Source organism: Danio rerio, chromosome 18, assembly GCF_052040795.2.
Source record: "Danio rerio strain M-AB ecotype USA chromosome 18, GRCz13ab, whole genome shotgun sequence".
Lineage (NCBI taxonomy): Eukaryota > Metazoa > Chordata > Actinopteri > Cypriniformes > Danionidae > Danio > Danio rerio.
This window is the reverse complement of record NC_141038.1, coordinates 48,082,287-48,106,380: the sequence shown is the minus strand read 5'-3', so window position 1 is coordinate 48,106,380 and position 24,094 is coordinate 48,082,287. Positions and strand designations below refer to the sequence as shown.

General features: G+C 35.0%; 1 protein-coding gene across 1 annotated transcript; it reads left to right on the top strand.

The window, feature by feature from the left end:
• The first annotated feature begins 288 nt into the window (after positions 1-288).
• srpra (SRP receptor subunit alpha) lies at positions 289-20,038 on the top strand. The gene is made up of 14 exons (XM_087293551.1): positions 289-562; positions 4,351-4,434; positions 4,528-4,691; positions 7,077-7,237; positions 7,330-7,486; positions 9,754-9,907; positions 10,959-11,083; positions 11,179-11,297; positions 13,428-13,514; positions 13,664-13,836; positions 15,159-15,372; positions 17,670-17,833; positions 18,194-18,292; positions 19,010-20,038. The coding sequence occupies exons 1-14, from the start codon at positions 440-442 to the stop codon at positions 19,136-19,138; spliced, it is 1,953 nt and encodes a 650-aa protein (XP_087149677.1). The 5' UTR covers positions 289-439; the 3' UTR covers positions 19,139-20,038.
• Positions 20,039-24,094: the final 4,056 nt, after the last annotated feature.

Genomic DNA, 24,094 nt, shown 5'->3' with positions numbered 1-24,094 from the left:
CATTCAGAAAAAAGAAAGAAATAAGAAAAAATAAGAGACAAGCTAAATAAGTAAGAAAAATACATAAACAATAAATTAACATGTATAAATAAATAAAAATACATTAAGAATGATTCAGTGAATAAAAAAATCTAGATCTAAAAATGAAGTGAATATATAATAAACTCAAATGTATAATATGAGAAATCAAAGAAACATCAGAAACTTCAAACTCCGATCATGCGTCTTTTCCACGGGAAGTTGCGTCACTTCCCCTATGAGCCACTGACGTGTCTGATCGTGAGCGTTGATTCTGACTGCAGGCGAGCAGAGCTGCGCACGTTCACGACAGCGCAGGGCAACTTCAGAGCACATATTTATTTTTTATACGCGTTTGGTTTTTGTTGAACGGTGTTTGTTTTGTTCCCCGTGGTGTCGGCTTCATTGGTGACTGGCAAAGATGCTGGACTTCTTCGCCATCTTCAGTAAAGGGGGGATCGTGTTGTGGTGTTTTCAGGGCGCCGGAGTGACTGAATCTTTTACCGGGCCTGTGAACGCGCTCATCCGCTCCGTCATCCTACAGGTACGTTAAAACCCCGATCCCCGCGGCCTGCGCCGGATTATTACTGATGTATCCGGCCCAGCTAACGCATGGTTTGAGTTGTGAGGTTTTAATGTGACTTACTATAAAGTAGGAGATCAAATACAACTCTAATATTACACTACAGGTGCATTGGGCGGTATTTAAATCGGAGTTTTAGATGGGGTACGTTTGACAGTTACGTGAGTTGCGTAATCTCGACACCTTGTTCACACAGCCGGATTATTACTGATATGTCAGTTTGTCTGGCCCAGCTAACACATGGTTTGAGTTGCGAGGGTTTGATGTGGCTTATTGTGAGGGATAAGATATAAAAACAACACTAATATTGAACTACAGGTGGATCAGGTGCCATTTAAATCGGAGTTTTGCATTGGGTGCGTTTGACAGTGACGTGAGCTGCGTAATATTGATGCGTTAGAGAGAGATTCACACAGCCGGATTATTATTGATACATCAGCTTGTCTGGTCCAACTAACACATGGTTTGAGTTGTAAGGGTTTGACGTGGCTTATTGTGAATTAGTAGATAAAAAACAAGACTAATAATATTAAACCACAGGTGCATTAGGTGGCATTTAATTCAGAGTTTTGAATTCGGTATGTTTGACAGCAACGTGAATTGCGTAATATTGATGCCATGTGTTGGAGAGAGCTGAGGTAAATTTGGTTTTATGTTTGAATCTTTATCTTTTTAATATAATTTCATAAAAGTATTATTTGCAAATTCTAAATAGGAAAATCATATTAGCAGCCATTGACTATTAATGTAAGGTTACAACGTTGTTCACAGCTAATTAAACCGTGCTAATGTTGTTTTACTGTCACACGTGCTATTTCAGACCTAAAATAAAAAATGAAAAAACAGCACTAATATTGAACTACATGTGCATTGTGTGGTATTTAAATCAGAGTTTTGGATTGGGTGTGTTTGACAGTTATGTAAGGTGCGTAATATTGATGCCACACTGTAAAACCCAAAAAGTTAAGGTAGCTCAAACCATTTGAGAAAACGGATTGCAACAAACCATTTAAGTTCTAAAACTAATCCTAATGAGTACTGTCAACTTAATCCACTTGTGTAAATGCAATTTGAGCACTGAAAAACCCGATAAATAAAGAGAACTTAGACCTATTGAGTACTGTAAAACCCAATAAGTTAAGGAAACTCAAACTGTTCGAGGAAACCAAGTGCTACAAACCATTTGAGTTAAACTAATGAGTATGAGTACTGTGAACTTACTCCATTTAAGTTCAAGTAATGCGATATTTAATTAACTCATTACCTTCAAAACTCTTCTCAAATGAGTAGAATTAACTTTCACTACACATTTCATTTGATAAAGTTGACTGTTGGGTTTTACAGTGCATGTGTTAGAGAGAGAGCCGAGGTAAATTTGCTTTTATATTTGGAACTTTACCTTCTTAATAACATGTCATAAAAGTATTGTTTGCAAATTCTAAATAAATTTCAATTAAATAGTGCTAATGTATTTTGAAGTCGTACTTGTATGCAATTTTAGACAACGTTTTCAAAAGTAGCCATGTCATAAGTTGTCAACTTACAATTGTGTAAAGTAACAAATTAAAAATATTCAAACTACTGTTATTGAGTAGTTTTTCCTCAAAAATTGTAATTTACTAAGTAGTTTTAAAAATGTGTGCTTTTACTTTCCCTTGAGTACATTTTTAATTTTGTATCTGTACTTTTACTACAATACTTTTCTTCAACCTGCAGTCACTATTTTGTCTTGCCTATGGGGATTAGAAAAAATCAGTCCTGTGATTCCTGCCCAATCAAATCGCACATAGATGGTAAATCACATCGTAATAAACAACCTCAATACATGGGTGATTTATAATTGCAGCAAACTATTTGGAAGCAATAAAAGTGTCCAAGAAGATGTCCAAAATCTTTACACGACTGTTTAGATGCATGACACTGATGAGAAGATGATGGATGTTTACTGTATGATGACCAAAATGGACTTAAACTCCTAGTAGGCACAGGACATCAACAATGTCAGATTGACATTGTTCCCCAACCTCCTCAACCTTACCAGGTTGACATCAGAACCCAATGTCATGCTGATGTCAATGTCCAACGTCCAACCTAAAATCAATCAAATATCAATGTCTAATGATGTTACAGCTTGATGTTGTGTGGACGATACCCCTATGATGTCTGTCAGATGTTGGATTTTAGTTTCCATACTTGATAAATAATTTGATCAAGTATTTGATGTCGATATTGATTTGTTTTAAAATGTTGGCTCAATGTTGGATTTTGGTCGCTTTTTAACAGCTTAAAATCAATCAAATATCAATGTCATTTGAAGTCGTTATTGGACATCAAAATAACGTTGTCCTCAGACGCTGGCTAGACACTGAGTTTTGGTCAGCTGACATCACAACCTAAATCTAATATTAACGTCTTATAACGTTGAGTGCCTGCTGAGCAATAACTAAATGCACTACAGAATGTTACGTTTACACACACATGCACAAATTACATGTAAATGCATCAGCTTACTTTGAGTAATATTTACAACAGATACTTTTACTCCACTTGCACTACATTTTTAGGCAAGTAATGATACTTTAACCATGGTATGATTTTTCAGTACTCTTTCCACCACTGGTCACTTGGAAATTTGGAATAGATTTCAAATTAAAATGTAAAATAGTTAATTTTTTTAAATTTCAGGTAGATTATATAATTTTGGTTCTAAATGTAGAATATTATTTCGCTGTTTGCACATACAGTGCTTACCGCAGACTGTCAAAACAAAGCATATGTAAACTCATAAAACAAAAATCACAATCGTCTTGTGAAAAGAAAAAAAAGACAAAGAAAGGTGTAGTATACAAACAGATGTTAACACTTCAATATGTTCCATCTGCCGCCAATGTATACCAATATAGTATATTTGTAGGGCTCGCAAAACCTGGTAGCCCAAAGTCATGAGTGTGTTTTTTTCACGTTTACTTCCAAAATCTATCTATACCATGCCCAGCGGGCCATCTAGATCAGGGGTGCTCAGTCCTGTTCCTGGAGATCTACCTTCCTGTACAGTTTAGCTCCTACCCTGATCAAACCCACCTGAACTAATTAATTAGGACCTGAAATCCACTTGATAATTACAGACAGGTGTGTTTGATAACGGTTGCAACTGAAATTTGCAGGAAGGTAGATCTCCAGGAACAGGATTGGCCACCCCTGATCTAGATGGTCCGCCAGGCATGGTTTTGATGAATTTTGGTAGCCTGACTAAAAAAAAAACAGTAGCCCCAGGTCTTCTGGCTACCAGATTTTGCAAGTCCTGATTTATATATTTTTTTTATTACAAATATGTTACATTTCTTAAATAAAGCTGATTTTTAAGCAAATTTTAACTAATTTAAGACGTTATGGACCTTTTTTTCTGGACAGAAAAAAATGTAATTGAGTAAGTTTATGCCTAAAACCACAAATAAAGAACATCTGCCAATGGAATAAGAAAAAATTATAGGGTTTTCTGGTTTAATTTTTAAAATATATAATTTTTTAAAAATATGTCTTAAATTGCTCGGCTCACATACTATTTTCAAAATATTTAAGAAACACCCTGTTATATGCAGGTGGAAATTTGTGATAGTTTGGTTCATAAAAAATGAAAGCAATCAATTCCATGAAATAATTTTGAGAAGTAGCATCATTAATTATAATGTAACAATTCCTATGTTAAAGCCTATTTGAAGTAAAACGTGCTTTTGTTTTTATATTTCCAGGAGAGGAGTGGAAATAACTTCTTCACCCACAACACTCTCAGTCTAAAATACAAGTTGGACAACGAGTTTGAGCTCGTGTTTGTGGTGAGTGTTTATTTTGCTTTCAGTCTAAATAATGTGATCTGATCAATAAAACATCAAATCAGTCTTTAACATATATTTTCTGATCTGTCTCAGGTGGGTTTTCAAGCAAATCTGATGCTGAAGTACGTGGACAAGTTCATAGATGATGTCCAACTCCACTTCAGGGATCGATACAAGAATGAGCTGGAGCAGAGAGGAGCTCTAAAGTTTCTCCTCAATAATTATGAGTTTGGAGATGACTTCCACAGACTTTTGCGGTGAGCTACTGCTTTCCCACGTACAGTAAGACTGGGAAATGCAAGGCTGTCAATATAAATCAAAAATGCTTCAGCAAAAAATATAAACACTTGGATTTGAATATTAGTACTTTTGTCAAAAATATGTTTTTATGTTTTTAATTCAAGACAAGTTCACTTTATCCGCCAGTTAGGCTTAAGGCTAGACCTAGACTTAATAGCAAGCACAATAGCAGTAAGATATCTTAATATATGTCTCTGCCATTGATTTATCTCTAGATGCACACCAGTAATATGTGTTTCTATGTCATTTGTATAAAAAGCTGCTTAAATACCCTAATTTAACTTGCAATGTCATATTTGCCATGTGGAAAAAATTATTTTTTTTCAAAATAGCAAAACCCTTTCTAAGTTGTTTGTATAGGTTTGTATTTTACAGTGGTAAGCAAAGCAAACCAGAAATGTTACATCCATAACAGAGAGATGTTTCACATTTAAACAGAGCTTACATTTAGTCATTTAGCAGACGCTATTGTCTAAAGTGACTTACAATTAAGGAGGCATTTAGTGATTTAACAAGAAAAGGCAATACGTACAAGAAGCGCTAATTATTCAAAGAAACTGTTAGTGCTCAGAGAATTAAGTGCTAGAGCAGGGGTTCTCAACCTTTTTCACTTCAGGACCCACTTGCTCTGCGATCCATTTTCCCACCTGTCTGACATTTTCTCTAAAATGTTGATCTGAACTGTCCATTTAAACCCTTATTTATTAACAAATATATATTATTACTATTATTAGTTTTAGTTTATATATAATTAAATTTAAATAAAATTATTTTTATATAAAATGCTAATAATAGAAAGTAAAAGTAGAAAAAATATACGACAAATAAAAAAATTTATAATTTTGTTTAAATTTAATTATATATAACACTAAAACTTATAGCCTAGTTTATAAATTGTGTGTGTGTGTATTTAAACAATCTGTGTATGTTTAAAAATTATATATAAATATATATATATATATATATATATATATATATATATATATATATATATATATATATATATATATATATATATATTTATATTTATATATATATACATACATACATACATACATAAGGATTTATATATTTATATATAATTTTATATACACACACATACACACACACACACACACACACACACACACACACATATATATATATATATATATATATATATATATATATATATATATATATATATATATATATATATATATATATATATATAAACACACACACACACACACACACAATTAAATATCTATTATTCATAAATATAGGGACAAATGTAAAAAAAAAAAAAAAAAAACTAAATCTTTTGATGCGCGTCGATCTGATGGCGGTTGAGTTCGCAGCTGGATATTATTGGGAGATCGCTGACAGGAACAGTAAACAGCTCAGCCCGGGCGCGTCTAAAGCTCCTATGCAAGTTAATTGTACATTCTATGACAGAAACACAACTGAGCCTCGCTAGATCCTACTGTATGGGCGCGTGTCCCTTACAAAACACTCACAGAACATTGATTTGCACAACTATGCGGATTAAATAGTTCACACAATAAATACACAGAGACATTCACTTTCCTTTCACGCATAGTTTGTGGACTTGCGTGTAGTTGCAGACGCAATCATGAGTCTGTTTTTGCACCGAGTTTAAAGTAATCAATTATATAACAGGAGAGTGCTTTACTTTGATCATTTTAATGTCGCATATTAATAATAAAATCCAAAAATTACAGTATAATGTTGAGTTAATTTTAAGCTATCTCACGGCCCACCTGCAGGATTGCTGAGGCCCACCGGTTGAGAATCCCTGTGCTAGAGTTTTTGTTTGGTAGAGAGAGAATGTTTTCTACAGGTGGTTTGTCAAGCCCACTCACCTGTATTAAGCACACTTCACAAATGCATAAGGCTTTTTATAAGATCTGTAATACAGTTTTCGCAAAACTATCAAGCAGCATAGCTCTTTTTAACATTGTTAATGATGTTTCTTAAGTAGCAAATCAACGTTCTGAAGGATAATATCATACTGAAGATTGAAGTTTAGCTTTGCATCACAGGAATAAACACCATTTTAATTTATTCTTAAATAGAAAAGCTTAAATTTTAATAGTATTTTTAACTGCAGTTACAATTAAATAAATAAATATTGTACTTTTAAATACATTAAAGTCTTGCCAACACAAAACGTTTGAATAATAATGTGGTCCTTCACTACATTTTCATGTTATCGTCATGTAATATAATATCATAATTTAACTATAAACAATTATTATGCAACATTTGTAGTTTGCAAGAGGTAAATAAATAATAAAATAATAATAAGATAAATAATCAGACTCCTTTGTGTTTTGTAGGGAGGCGGAGGAAAGCAGCAAAGCCAAGGGCCCCGCCAGTATGAGGACTTTCGAACAGTCCCAGAAATCCAAGAAAACTGTGAAGTCTATGATCGAGACCAAGGATGCAGACAAAAGCAAGGAGCAAGGAGGAAAGAAAAGTAAAAACGCCAAAAAGGAAGGTGGGAGTCGATTAAATCTGGAAACTGCTGGAGAGAGTGTGAAGTTGAAAGTTTATTGGTTTGTTCACGTGTTTTCTTTTTTTCACTATCAGCTGAATCAGGAGGGGATAAAGCTAAAGCTGCCTCGCAGGCTCCTGCAAAAAAAGCAGTGGAGAACGGGAGTGAGAGTCTAACCCAGGATGAGATTGAGAGGAACCGTGCCAAGTTCATCAGCAAACAGCTGGGTGGAGGAAAACCAGAAAAGCCCAGGTAGGAGACATTATGCATATATGGCAGATGAAGATCCATTTTTGATTTCACCCCGTAGTAATGTGTATTCTTTTTGTCAGTGCAGTCACATGTGGATGATGCGAAATGCAGGTGTAAACAATTTTGAGCTTGTCCACTTTTGACCTCTTCCAGAGATTGTTGAAAATGAATTTTTTGAGTATTGAATTGTAACTCTCAAGTGGTTGAATGCAAAAGACCAGTGGCACTTCACTTTAGACATATGCCAATACTCAATAATTCTTTCCACCGTAAAAATCAAGGAACTGTGCTGTGAAAATAGTCCCCAGCTTGGTCACTTTTAACATGGCACTATTTTTAGGCACTCAATAATATTATTGAAAGGACTTCACAAGTTTGATATGAAAAAACAAACTCCTGAGGACACATCTGGTGAATCTTCAAAGGGAACAGTGTACACTATAACATCATTCACATCACCCTGGCTAAGTTTACAATAAAATAAAAACATGATATAAGGTACTGTCAATTTTCAATTTGATTTTAACAACTAAACAGACACCAAAAACGTTCGGCATCATTTAGCTACATATTTATATGACCGTCATCTTCACTTTATGCATATTTATAACAAAACGGAGCCTATAACATCACTGCCTCCTTTCATTTTCAGTGAAAAATACGAAACCTTGAAGTTTGCTGTATATCAGTTTCAGTAATCAATATTGTCTATTATAAAAGTAGAATAAAAAGTTTATGCATTATAGGAATTAAAGGCAATCAATCAGTCAATTGTGCTGAATCAGTGTAGGTGGTTACATAAATAATATTTTATCTTTGCGCTTTGCCAAATCCTGTTACTTGTGAACAATAGATTCAAAAGACGGGTATAGTCGCGGAATATGTCGTTAGATATAGACAACAATATTAATTAAATATCACGTTCAATAAATATACAGAGATTAGATCCAGTCAGCAGTAGATTGTTGATGAATCGTCCAACGTGCACAGCTCTTTCCTGGGGTTCTGTGCTCAAAGCAACTGCTGACTGTCTGGAGCTCAGATGTACACACACGCTGGAGCGCATGCCAGAATGTGTGTGTGGTCACATGATGTGCAGGTATGATGTGAAAAGGTATTCGTGTTAACAGGGCCTTACACCAGAGTGAGAGCGTAGTTTTTTGCCATATTAGCCTTGACAATAGCATCTTTTCATTTTCTGTCAGTCATAATATATGATGTAACTACAGCAAAGTCAAGCTTTAAATAGTAAAATTATCAAAACGTTTTGATCATATTAAAGTGAGATGCTAATGGTCTAATCTGATTCAGTGATCTATGAGCTAATTGGTCCGATGGACAGTATTAATCCACACAGCGACAAAAGTTGAACTATTTTGAAACTTGACCGTAACAATGACAAACGGCAGAGGATCATGAGCTCACAAATGCATTTAAATCCGCAAAGAAAGTGGCACGCGCCACGTTTTCAACATGGCATTAGATGCGAGATAAGAGTATAAAGAGTTAACCTGATACAGTACAAGCTGCGTGGAGCGGTTACAAGTAACAAAACAATTAAATACATATTTTGCAAGCTAGAGAAAACAAAGAGGCAACTATTTTAACCACACGTACTTACACTTGTGAACTGGAGGAAGAAACTAAATATGAACGGTGTACTGTAAAGTTTCTGTCAAGCTCTGACAAAGTCCCATACATCAATAGTCTTTTCTGATGCTTCCTTTTATAAACGGCCGATGAATACCTTGTTGTAAGTGTGTAGATTGCTGAAGCACTTGTCAGAAAAATGACAGGGACACAGCACAAGGCTGGGGGTATAATGCTGAGGTATTTTTGCAAAAATAAGCTTTAATCACTGACTCTTCACAGCCTCATCTTTGGGTAGGGAAAATAACTTTCCCTCACACCTCAGAGCACAGTGTCTTCGCAACATGATTCAACCAGCATCTGTTACACTGGTTGTGGGTGGAGCCAGGGGTTTCAATTTTCCCAGGTTTGCGCATGCAACCAATGGCCTGGGGAGTTCTGTATCGACGTCACGCTGACACGGCAAAAGATTCGCTACCTCAACGATTCATTTTAACCACTTTGAGTCAACTCTTTTATAAATGAATCAACAGTTTTAAACATGCCGCACTTTCAAATTTAAGCCTTAGCTGGATATTTCACTTCACTTAGAGCTGTCACACACTACATGGAAGGTCATTTTCAAAAGTTTTATATTATATTTAAATATTTTACTTATTTTTATTATTATTACACAGTAAGTCCCCTAAACCCCAAGGGAAGCCAAAGGGGAAGGTGAACCGTGTGTGGGATATGGGCGGGAAGAGTTCTGGAGAGCTGGACTACAGTGGAACCAACGGCAACAACTCCAATGACGCAAAGTCTGAAGACAATGATGCAACAGCTGAACCGGTGAACAGTCCATCCTTATTCCCCATATGAAGACTTAGCACCATGTGTTACTAAATTAAATTTAAATGTCGAAGATTTAAATTATGGCTGCATGCATCATGTCATTTTTGTTTCTATTTGACCTCGTCCACTGCACAAAATACAACAGTAAAGTAATATAACGTTTGGTACTTGGGCTGCACAATATATATTGCTTCAGCATCAATATAAGTTCAGCAATAGTCACATCACAGGATCTGCAATGTTGAGTTGGGATTGTAGTCAAACTGAAAACACAGTTCTCAACCCACAACACAGGCATAGTTTAACCCTAATAAAGGGAAAGATTTTTAGGGCCTGGGACTACGCTTTTAGGTGAATTTAAACCATTTGGGCATAAGAAATGATACGTTTTGTAGCTTTAACAAACATAAACTGTACTGAATTGTTTATTCAATGATCTCTACAGTAGTCAACATTTGAAATGGATCAAAAAAGCGTTACAAAAAACAAGAATGGGTGGTGTTGGATAGTTTTAGGACAACATTGATTAAAGGATTTTAATTTAAATGTTGACTACTTTATAAAGTGTTATTTTACATTTGATTATTTAGTTTTAACACCTCAATACTGTTCAGAAAACTGTAAAGAACTGTTTATTTTGTTAATTGTTGATCTATTGCAGTTTTCCCAACCCTGTTCCATAAGGCACACCAACAGTACACATTTCCAACATCTTTCTAACATTAGAAGAGATTCAAAATCCTGATATTAACAGGTCAGATAAGGGAGACATCAAAAACATGTAGTCTTGGTGTGCCTCCAGGAACGGAGTTGGGAAACACTGCTCTGTTGTATTAATTTCTCCCTGTAATTTGTTCATATTTTATGCAGATGCACTGATCAATAGAGTTATTTAAATTGTCTTGGAAAATTGGCCAAAAAAATGGCCATTATAGCAAATCTGGTTCTTAAATTCTCCACTTTTTATCCCCAAACACATGCATTCCTTAATTTTTTAAGTTAAGACTATATTTGCAGATGAAATTTAGTAACCGTGTTCCTCTTCCAGGCCATCCAGGTGGAGTCAATGAAAGGTGACCTGCGAGGTGTGGATTACGAGTCTTCAGATGATGAGGATGAAGAAGTGGAGGAGGAGGAGAAGAAGGTGGTGGTCACAAACACTAAGAAGACAGGGTAACGTGTCAAAGCATTGAATTCTGAACATCTGAACTGGTTTCTTTGAATCCTCCGCTGTAGAGATGCCTCATTCCGATGTGTTTTCTCTGCAGAGCTAAAAGGAGTGGTTTTGGGGGGATGTTTGGGATGCTGAAAGGCCTGGTGGGATCAAAGAATTTGACTCAGGAGGACATGGAGCCAGTTTTGGACAAGATGAAGGACCACCTCATCGGTATGACATCACTCACCCTTCATAGCAAATCAATTGATACACTTTTGACTACATTTTTGTTTTTTTTAATCAAGATTTTAAGGGTTCTTAAAGTAAAAATAAGGTGGACAGTCTAAAATTACCATCCTAAAAGCTATTACCTATTACTGTTTATTGGCTTATAGTGGTGCATCAGCTGGAAATCGTACACATTCAGAGAAAATATCTGACCTCCATGTTGTAAAATGAAGTGAATACATGTTTTTTGGGTAGATCAGGGTGCTGCATTTAAAATAAGAAATGCAAAAATGATATATGAAATGTATGGAAATGTAAAAACCTTAATTAAAAACTTTATAGATTGCTTCCCACAGGTTTTAAATATACTTGCGGTGGTAGCCAGATTGAAACACACCTTATACCCAATGTACATTGTTAACTACATGAGACAAAACAAGTGATTTTTACAGTATTTTTATTTATTATACACCGTTTCCTTCCAATAGGTTGAAGTTTTTTTTTTTTTAAGACTGTTGAAATAAAAAGATTTCCACTATTTGTTTTACTTTTATTTTATTCAGGGGCCATGTGCACCCTCTGACAGGTAAAATCTGCTGCTGACATTTTGTACAGTATTGCCAAAGCATGTTAGATATGTATAAAATACATCAGCATCATCAAATTAAAGAAATAAACGTACCGCAAATGTGAAATAAATGTCATAGAGGAATAAAAACATCTATGGAATAAAAACCTCTACAAATTATAATAATTACAGGAATAAAAGTGACTTTTTTAAATGAGGCAAATTACTTAATTAACCATTTCTACACCAACGGTGTACAAACATTTTGCAGCCAGTTTAGATGTAATTTTGTCCTCTTTGAGTAAATTGAAAGGTTTATCGGGAGTCGTTTTATCAAAGAACTAATTATAAAATGTTTCTCCCTGTCTTGCAGCTTTGCACGCACTGTCAGCTGCAAAGCCAAATGAAAGTAAATTAGGCTTAAAATAAAAATGATGACAGCTTTAGAAAGTCAACCCAAAAGACGAATCCCGGACATTTTAGGAGATTTAGAAATTAAAGGCGCATCTCTGTAGGTCTCTGGGATTGTCTGTAGGAGTGTTGACTGTTCTCGCACACACAACAAGTAGGAAACATGCAGAACAAGAGAAGATTTCCCTCTAGTTAATGGATCGTGGATGTTTGGCTATTGGGCGAAAAAGTGTAAAAGATAAATGTCACTAAATATACTTGGGCGGTGGTTAATATACCTGCGCGGCCCACCCAAGTAAAGGATATGTGTGGAAAGCATTGAATACATTTATATAAATTCATCTAATACCAAAGTACTATAGTCAAAAAGGCATAATTTATTTGACTAAAAGAAATTTCATATAAATAAATAATTAAACTAAGATTATATATCTATTAAAAAAAAAAAAAAAAAAAAAAAAAATATATATATATATATATATATATATATATATATATATAATTTTTTTAAAGTAAATTGTTAAAATATATATATAATATATATATATATATATATATATATATATATATATATATATATATATATATATATATATATTAAAATAGACAAAATAAAATATTTTATAAAAATAAATTGGTTTAAATAAATATCATCAGGGCATTTAACAAATCGAACTTGCTCAAGCCATAATGATTGATTCAAGTAAGTAATTATTTTGGGCCTGTATCTTTAAAAATATTGAAAAGTTTATCTGTGATTAGTAAGCGGGATTCAATCAAAATGAGAAATTATATACAGTTTAAGTCAAAATTATTAGCTCTCCTGTGATATTTTTTTCAAAATGTTTAACAGAGCAAGGAATTTCTCATGGTATTTCCTATACTATTTAAAAAAAAAAAAAAGTCTTTGTTTCATTTCAGCTTGAATTAAAAGCAGTTTAAGTTTTTTTTATGGTCAATATAAACACTTTATTTTAGGATGTTTTTGTGAAACTTTAAACATATTTAACATGGCATAATAGCATGCAACTAACCATCATCTTAACCCACTGTATGTTGTTTGTTCTTTTTAATAAATGTATGATTACTCTGTAAAAAGTGTAACCCTACATGCAGTATACCTGGATCAAGCTAGTTTACTTTGTTCTCCTCAGCAAAGAATGTAGCAGCCGAAATCGCCTCTCAGCTCTGTGACTCTGTGGCCAAGAAACTGGAGGGCAAAGTCATGGGCACGTTCACCAGTGAGTCCAGCACACACCTGCTGATTAGCCCATCCAAACAACAGCCTTCCCACAGACATCTGCATGTTCCCACGCCGATATGTCCACTGTTTGTCTTTCTGGATAAGGTTTTGCTCTCGTTAATCTCGTTCTGGCTTTTCTTCCTCCAGCGGTGGCCTCTACGGTAAAGCAGGCTCTGCAGGACTCGCTGGTGCAGATCTTGCAGCCTAAGCGACGTGTGGACATCTTGAGAGATGTGCTGGAGGCTCGTTCTCAGCGCAAACCCTTTGTCATCACCTTCTGTGGGGTGAACGGTGTCGGAAAGTCCACCAATCTTGCCAAGGTGAATTGTTCGGTTCATTTTAGCAGGTTTTGCCTATGGGGTTTATGTAAAATACATAAAACCCTTTGTTATCAGCGACACTGGTGGCCATTAAGTGAATTGCAGGCAGCGACCATGCATAAATAATTCATTTGCAAGAAACTGAATTTTATTCACTGCTTCAATATACAAAAAAAGAAAAGTAAAATTTTCCTGTAAATAGCTAAATAAACGCACCAAATATATGACAGTAGTGAGAAAAATTCTGTTAGGAAAGCATCAGATTAGATCACATCAATATGAATGTTTGCATATTGTTTCATATTGACAGTGAGGTCATTAAAATGTTGCTGTTCTTAAGAGGTTTTCTAATTAAGAAGATACTTTGAAAAATGTTTGAATTTGCAGCCATTTACATCCATAGTAAGAAAAAAAATTCTACTAAACTAAGAAATGAATGAAAGTTTGGAACAAATGTGATGTAGAATTTTTATTTTTTGGGTAAATAGTCCCTTTGAAATCAAAAGTTGTGTTTGTTAATGTGTTTCCCAGAGATGGGTTGCGGCTGGAAGGGCATCCGCTGCATAAAAACTTGCTGGATAAGTTGGCGGTTCATTCCGCTGTGGTGACCCCGGATTAATAAAAGGACTAAGCCGACAAGAAAATGAATGAACGAATGTTTGTTAATGTTGATATTGACCTGAACAGAGATTAAGCAATGGTTTAGAATTATGTTGCTTAATGTAGCTAAAAGGAAAAGTTCACACAAAAATGTAAATTACTACATAATTTACTAAAGCTATCCTCGGCGTATATTTTAAACTCGACATTTTTTTTTTGTTTTTTGTTTTTTCCGTCAGACGAACACAGTCATAGTCGTAAATGTTTTTTCTGGCTCTGCCATGCTGTATATTGGTTTGATAGTGACTTATTTTGAACCTTCTTAAAGCACTGAAATCTGTTAAAGAAACCCATTTGCTGCCAGGAGGTTGACACATGTTTTATAAAGTAGCAGCACTTTATTAAGCTGTAAAAAAATGTGTATTGATTTAAAAAAAAAAAAAAACTAAGAATAATACAAAGAAATTGAGTATCTGCATATTAAATAGGATTAACTATTTTTCTGTTTATTTATTTATATACAGTTGGACCTGAAATACCCCTGGCAAATTTTGACTTCAGTTACTTTTAATCAACCAGCATTACTGAAAATGAGATGGGCTTCTCCCTAAAGATAATAAAATGATGTACAAGAAAAAAAGCTTTTATTTACATTCGAGCAAAAGCTTTAAGTCAAAATTTGCAAGGGTTAAAAGGGTTCGGGTTTGATTTATTTTGTACAGATCTCTTATTGGCTGATTGAGAACGGCTTCACTGTGCTGATCGCGGCCTGTGACACGTTCCGTGCTGGAGCGGTGGAGCAGCTGAGGACTCACCAGCGCCGGCTGAACTCTCTACATCCACCTGAGAAACACGGAGGCCAGCCCGCTGTCCAGCTCTTTGAGAAGGGCTATGGCAAAGATGCTGCGGGGATCGCCATGGAGGCCATTGCCTTTGGTAAAATACACTTTTCTTGTTCTAAACCTGTTTTGAGCTTTTTTTTGTTGTTGAACGCAAAAGAAGATATTTTAAAGAATGTTGGAAACTGGTAACTATTGAGTTTGGATAGTTTACCCAAAAATGAAAATAACCTAATCATTTGCTCTCCCTCGTGTGGTTTTTAAACCATAATCAGTTTCTTTTTTTTCTGTCGAACACAAAAGAAGATATTTTGAAGAATGATGAAACCTGTTACTATTGACTTTTTGTTTTTTTGCTATGGATGTCAATAGTTTTTCTTATATGTTTTTTAAATATCTTTTGTTTTCAACAGAAGAAAGAAACTCATACAGGTTTGGAACTACTTTAGAGGAAGTAAATGATGACAGAATTTCTTTTTTTTTTTCCTTATTTATAGTTTTTGTCTGGTTTCGTGTGCAAAAATATATAAAAGAAATTAATCTAAGAGTCATTTTCTAGGCACACAAAACATTTGTGAGGCTTTCATAAACAATAAGTCATGATGTTAATGTGATATTTCAGCCAAAACTGAACATTCTGTCATCATGTAATCACCCTTTTCTTTTTCTTTTGTATATATTTTTTAAGGATGTTAGAAACCGATAACTATTGACTTTCTTTGTTTTATTTTTTCTACTATGAATGTCATTTTCTGCCGGTTTCTTATATCTTCTTTTGTTTTCAACAGACTAAAGAAACTTGTACATGTTTGGAACTACTTGAGGGCGAGTAAATGTTGACAGAATTTCCATTTCTCTCATTATTTATAGTTTTTGTCTTGTTTCTAGTCTAAAAAATCTTAAATCAAGAAGCATTTTCTAGATTCAGAACATTGTTTGGCTTTCAAAAATATTTAGTCATGATGTTAACATGATATTACAGCCATAAATGAGCATTCTGTGATCATGTACTCACTGTTACTTAATGAAAACAACAGTTCTGAACTTGTCTCCTTTATTGCATGACCACCATGGCCGTTCACCAACAATAACAATAACTCCCGCTCACACCGGAAGTGACCTTTTTACAGAACATAAAAGTCCTACTTCCTTTCTATGTGCAGCATACACTTTTACAATTGTCATCACCAAGAATTTACTTAACACTCACCTATTTCTTGTACTCAACCTGTTTTGAGTTTCTTTTTTTATTGTACACAAAAGAAGATATTTTGAAGAATGTTGGAACCGGTAACCATTGACTTTTGTTTGTTTGTTTTCTACTGTGGATGTCATTGTCTGCCGGTTTCTTATTTTTCACAATATCTTCTTTTGTTTTCAACAGACGAAAGAAACTTGTATGTGTTTGGAACTACTTGAGGGCGAGTAAATGTTGACAGAATTTCCATTTCTCTCCTTATTTATAGTTTTTGTCTTGTTTCTAGTGCAAATATCTAAAAACAAATCTTAAATCAAGAAGCATTTTCTAGACACAGAACATTGTTTGGCTTTCAGAAATATTTAGTCATGATGATAACATGATATTTCAGCCATAAATTAACATTCTGTGATGTACTTACCCTTATGTTATACTAAACCCGTTCTGAATTTCTTTTTCTATTGAAAACAAAAGGAGATATTTTGAAGAATGTTGGAAACCGGTAACCATTGACTTTCAATGACATTTTATGGACATCAATGTCTGCCAGTTTCTTCTATTTTTCAAAATATCTTCTTTTGTTTTCAACAGAAGAAAGAAACTCATTCATCTTTGGAACTGATGACAGAATTTCTATTTTTTGCTTATTTATGTAGCTTTGTCTTGTTTCTAGTCCAAAATATTTAAAATTATAAATCAAGAAGCATTTTCTTATTGGTAAAAACAGAAATCCCTTTTAAACAATGGTTGCAGGAATTGTCCCATTGTCTGGCATTAGAAAAAAATCAAAATTTTCAAATATATGTCCCTTTGTAAGATTTCTGAAGGAAGCGAAAACAAATCGTGTCTATATAACTTTCATCACCTGCTGCTAATATACCACTGTTTTGGTATCTTTATATTGTATGTGTTTGTAAATGGATTTATTTATTTGTATACTTGCAATTGTATTCTTTTGTAAATAATTTGATGTTTTGTTTTCTTTTAGTGCATGTAAAATTTCCTAAAAATAATAATGAAGACTGATTATAAAAAATAAATACAATTAAAAACATGATTTCAGAAATATTAAGTCAAAATCAAGTGAGTTTTTCCTTAAAACAAGCAAAATAATGTGCAGATTAATGTGTGAACTTTCACTTTAAAGGACATGAAACTGTAGAAGTGCATTAGCTAACATCTCTCTGTCTCTGCAGCCCGTAACCAGGGATTTGACGTGGTGTTGATCGACACGGCAGGCCGTATGCAGGATAACGCTCCGCTAATGACGGCTCTGGCTAAGCTGATCGCTGTCAACACCCCGGACCTGGTGCTGTTTGTGGGAGAAGCTCTTGTGGGCAATGAGGCTGTGGACCAGCTGGTAGGTGTATATTCAGAACTGTCCTCTAGAAGGCGCTGCTCCAAACCGTTTGAAAATCCAGTTTGTTTTGTGCTACTTTAAAGGAATAGTTCACCCAAAAATGAAAACGACATCATCATTTAAAAAAGTTAATTTCGAGCCCGGATGAACTATAATAACTAATACAATTTCAAATAAACTGATTTGTCCATTTTTACCACTTTGATAACTCATCTATATGGCAATTTGTTAGTATAAAAATAATACCGAAACCTAATAATGAATTCAATTAAGCTTGAGGAAGCCTGTCCTGACTTGCATCTTTCCATTTTGTTCTGTCAATATTGAGACAGTAATACATGCGTGTTTTCTGTGTTCTAGGTTAAATTTAATCGAGCCCTGGCTGATCATTCCAAGTCAGACAAGCCTAGACTTATTGACGGCATCGTCCTCACCAAGTTTGACACTATTGATGACAAGGTAAGACTTCATTCAGAATTTTTAGTCACATTTTTTGCGCTGAAGACCTGTCAAGTTTCTGTTTGTCAAGCTAAAGGCTTTGAAAACATTTTTTACTCTTATTTTCAGTGGCAAACTTAACCCTTGTGTATTGTTCACATTTGGTTATGGTTATGTCCGTTATAATGACATTTTTTGATTGCAAAGCCTTGACACCACCTATAATCATGCATTGTTGATGGTTTTCCCTGTTGGGAAGAGGTACTATTTGTAATTATTATTTTTTTTTTTACTGTTGATCATCATTTGGCACCTTTAACCCTTTAGATAGGCTTGTGCTTTTATATGGAGTTCTGTGGAGTAAGACAGCAGATTATAGTGTGTGCAGATTAGAGTGTTTCCCCCAACGTATCATGGTACAGTAAGCACACAACGGTCTCTCTCTCATGCACAAACATACTATACTCCATATAAAAGCTAGGAACTTTGCTTTTTTTTTTTTTTTTACTGCAGCTGATGATTGTTTAAAAGGGACAACATTTATGAAAACGACACATTCAAACCTCATTACAACATTTTAAGGTAAATATTAAGTGTAAGTGAAAGGTTAAGAACAGGAAGGACTTTCATTGAGCTGCATATGCTAGAGGTGCTCGGTTTCAAAATTCTTAGTGATTTACAAAGTCCTTGAAAAGGACTGGGAACCCTGTAAGAGAAACTTGTCGCTGTTGCCTACAGGTGGGAGCTGCTATCTCCATGACGTACATCACAGGTCAGCCCATCGTGTTTGTGGGCACCGGGCAGACGTACAGTGACCTGCGCAGCCTGAACGCCCGGGCCGTGGTGAGTGCACTGATGAAGGCCTGAGATCATCCGCTTCTGCCGGCTCTCCACAGTGACCCTCTCAGCCTACGTGTTGAAGTAATAGGTGTTTATTGCTTTCCTACAGGTTTAACTGAAATTCAGTTCATATTTAGGACTTTTGTGTTTTTGTTCCAGGAAAAAAAAGGTGTTTAATTCAGTTTAATGAGTGGAAGGATTATCATTGGACTTGATTTCACCTCAGCCACCATATTTGATTGACATGCAGACCAGCCAATCAGACAACAGCACTAATATATGACGGTTTTTACATTTGAGATGCTAATAAGTGTTTTTGCACTTAGTTTTGTTTGATACAAACAAGTGTTCTTATACTTTCAGCTTACAAAAAAACTCAAATCAAGATGGACTGAGGTGTTTTCAGATGTTATACAGTAATATATTCTAAATGTATTTTTGTCTATTTTTATTTGATTAAGTAAGTAGGTACATTCAAGATCCAAACCGTTTCATGAATTCACTACCATAGTGCCTCGGCTCATTGCATTACAGTTGTTCCTGAATCGATTGCGTACATAAACGCTGCCTTTTCTCATTCTTTTTTTTTTACTCAGGCTTTTCATATCGCTGGATATGAAAGGTATTAAAAGGTATTGAAAGATCTGGCGCGTGAGGTTTCGAAGGCGCCTCAGTAAAGACTTTAAAAATGCTGCGTTAAACCAAACTATTCCTACGATGTTACATATTTGTTTTAATTGATCAGTGACTGTACTGCCATTTCCCCTTTATCGTTTTATTTTAGAACAAAGTCAGGTCTTAATTTTCTTGCACCTCTTATTAATTTGTGCTAGCACAATGGCAAGACTGGAGAGCTTCATAGAGAAGATTTGTCGTACTTTAAGAATGTGTAATATTTCTTAAATAAAGCTGCTATAATAGCCTGTATTTATGACTTGTTTGTTACTAGTGCTATGAAGTAGTTTCTTTCTGTACTGCTATTATCTTTTTCCACTAACATAAATGAGCAATTTCACACAAATAGCAGTGCGATGTGGCTGTTTTTCGGCACTGGTGGGAGGCGTGCGTGGGCTCATGGACGCAGGCTAAGTGCCTTAGTGTCCCACCAGTGACGATATTCAGCTATTCGTGTGATTTTGAATTTATACAACAGCTCAACGGCATAATTGTGTATATACAAAAGAAAATCAAACACAGTCTCAAAATCACTTTTGTACGAGGAACTACTTCCGCTGTTCATTCACATCTGCAGCTGACAACAGAACAGCAGAAACCGTTGCTCATTCACAGACGTCACTTTAGACTAGAGATGATCAAAGTAGGGCCCGCAGACCTGTTTACCCATTGTAACCTTTAATTTACCCCACTGTCCCATCTGAGAAGAGAATGATGGAGAGGGTTGGGGTGAATGCCTTTAAAAGGGATCGTCATTTCTAATTTGACGTAACATTTTTTTGTTTATTTACTTTATTCTCTAGCGTAATGTCTAAAATGATGAAGAAACGGGTGATTTTGATCACATTTTAAGATTATAAGGCTGAAATGCCATCAGTCTACAGATTTCTCTGTTGCAATAGGAATATCACAATAATTTACTTCGAAAAGGCCAAAGCAAAGCAAACACTACCAGATTACTATGGTATAAATACAGCAATACAACATACAAAAGAGAGATCAACCAAAGAGCATAGAATCATCAAGAGGCGACACTCTACTGCCATTTGGGAAACAGCCACTAGATGGCGCGGTGGCCATTTTGGAATGAATATCTGTAAAATAGTCTGTAAAATAAACTATTGAAGGTGCTGATGATTGTGATAGTAAGTGTTGTATTGTCGTCTTTCAGGTTGTATCTCAGCTTTAATGCGCTTCTTAAATAAATAAATAAAAAACAAAGGAGCTGCTTGCCATCCCGACAGCAATTAGATCTAATGGACAGCCGATCGCTTCCAATCCAAAATGGCGGAATCCGGGGCTGTTGCTGGGCGCTGCTGTTGCAATGAAACGTTCTATTGAGTGTCGCCTCTTGCTCATTCTAAGCTCTTTGGATCAACTTAGGATGTGGCTTACCTTTTATGTAATGATTTATTCAGCTGTAGTTCGAGACATACACTGAAAAAAATGCTGTTTTTCTTCCCAAAGGACATATACAGTCTCTGTTGCCGTCTTGAGGCGAAATGTCAACCATCTTTGCTCTGCTCAATATGACAGGCTAATGGCTGCCAACGTGCTGATTCACTAAAATATTTAAAAGTCACTATCCTTATTAATAAACTGCACAGTTGCGATCCAAACAACTACATTCTCAACTAAAAAAGCCTCAGAAATACTTTCTCCAACAGCTGCAATATTTGTCAAACTGTAGTGTCCTCTGCTTGCCACTCGTGTGGACAGAGTAATAAACAAGGGTAAAGAGGCTGTATGAGTGCTGATATTACTTTAATATCTCATGGCTATCAGCCAATTTGATTCGAGAAATATATAGACTCCTGTTCAATTGTAAAGGAGGTTCTGATGAATCATTTAAGAAACTGAAAGATTCTTTTTGTTATCAATTATAGGTGTTAAAACAGTACTACAAATCTGAGGTAATGAATCCAAATGCTTCATTCAAGTTACAAAACCGCAGATCCCACTTCTTATATAAATTCATAGTAAATGTATTTGCTTACAATAATAACAACGCGTTTGGTACCAAACAGATGTTTTATTTTAAAAGAGCATATAAATACCTAAAAGACAATTGTAGACAGAGCTGATAAAACTGGGGAGATCAAATACAAAAGGTGTATAAACAACTGTGTACATGTCTTTTCTTTAAATCATACATGACTATAGATGGGATCTAACTGTCAAAGTGCAATAGCATGTACTGAAAGGAGCGATGGCATCATATGATCCTCAATTTGGTGAAGAGTTCAAGTAGTTTCATGGAAGCTGAGCTGCTTCTACAGGTAAAGCTTGAGAAATCACGTACATTTTGATTTCTACATCAGTCACCCTGACAGAGTTTATTGCATTTCCTCCTCGCAGGACAGATTTGTTTTTTTTTTAAAATGTCTCAAGTCCTAATTCAGTAAAAAATGTCTCAAGTCCTAATTCAGTAATGTAACGTAATGCTTTTGCAAGAAGTCTCCTTCAAAGATACAGTAGAGATAGTAATACTATGAATGAAACACTCAATTTTTTTTAAAAAATCGGATTTTCCATTATTAAATGTTTTATTGATGTGAAGTCAGAGCTGAACTCAGTCTTCAGTGTCCTGATCTGTTACAGATCATTCTCTTATTATTATCTGCTAGCAAGTGTTTATTGTTACATAATTAATGATCATAGTTCTTATTGATACACTGTAAAACCCAACAGTCAGCTGAAATGAGTGTAGTTACCCAAAATTGACTGAAGGTTATTTCTACTTAATTAAAAAGAGTTCTGAACTCAGTGTTGAAGGTAATGAGTTCATTAAATACCTCATTCATTAAATACCTCATTACTTCAATGGAGTACGTTCACAGTACTTGTATAGATTAGTTTAACTCAAATAGCTTGTAGCTACTGATTTCCTTAAACGGTTTGAGTTGCCTTAACTTTACAGTACTTTTTAGGTTTGAGTTATCTTCATTTATACTTATTTACTGTGCTCAAATTGCTCAAAAGTTCACAGGACTCATTAGGATTAGTTTTTGATCCTAAATGGTTTGTTGCAGTTGTTTTCCTCAAATGGTTTGAGTCACCTTAACCAAAGAGCTTAGAATGACCAAGAGGCGACACTCAATAGAACATTCCATTGCAGCAGCAGCGCCCAGCAACAGCCCCGGATTCCGCCATTTTGGAGTGAAGAGGATCGGCTGTCCATTAGATCTAATTGCTGTCAGGATGGCAAGCAGCTGCTTTGTTTTTTATTTATTTATTTAAGAAGCGCATTAAAGCTGAGATACAACTTGAAAGACGACAATACAACACTTACTATCACAATCATCAGCACCTTCAATAGTTTATTTTACAGACTTATAATATGCTGTTGTTCTATTGGAGTTTTCATTACAAAATGGCTGCTGTTTTAGTGGCTGTTTCCCAAATTGCACCAGAGTGTCGCCTCTTGGTCATTCTAAGCTCTTTGCCGTAACTTTTGGGGTTTTACAGTGTATTAAAAAAAAACAATCATGAAACTGTGGCAACTGTTTGATAAACAGTAATTCCACACACGTCATCATAACTGTAGGATCTGACTGAAATTAATGCATCCTTGCTAAGAAAAAGAAATGCTACAGGAACGTGATGTATAGCAATTATATAATGCATTTTACAATGATTTATGAAGAACCATATCCGCTTGTTAAGTCGTGACGGATGAAATACTGTTTCCAGGTCCAAACCGCTACTCATTTGAATTGAGAAAATGTGTTTAAGACATCTTTGTAGACAAATTTGATATAAAATCATGGTGTACACAACAGTCTCTGTATTTTTTGCATTACAGTCACCCAAATTTTAACAATTTGTAAAAAATCATTAATTTCATATTAAGCATGGAGATATATATATATATATATTGCGATCGTCATTTTTGAAAGCATGACATCACTTTGTAAAAATGTGTAGTCATTTGTTTAGTCTCTCCATACAGTTTGATATATTGCTTGAACCCGGAAGCAGCTTCTCGGCACATCACACTTAACAAGCGGATAACACTGAAGACTAATGGCCTGTTTTCACTGAGTGGTGCGGTACAGTGTAAAATGACGAACTCGAGCTCATGAAAGTAGCGTGCATAAATGAGTTATTCGGCAACCTAAAACATGAACAAACTGCCATGTTAAACTTACCATCGCCTTTTGGACTGTTATGAACTCGAAATGATGGAATTACTTTTTTACAAGATGTTAATGTTACATGTGCTGGTGAAGAAGAAAGATGAGAGATTTGTACGGACTGTATACGTTTTGTATTGTTTATGAGCCCAAATAAGGCCTAAATGTATGT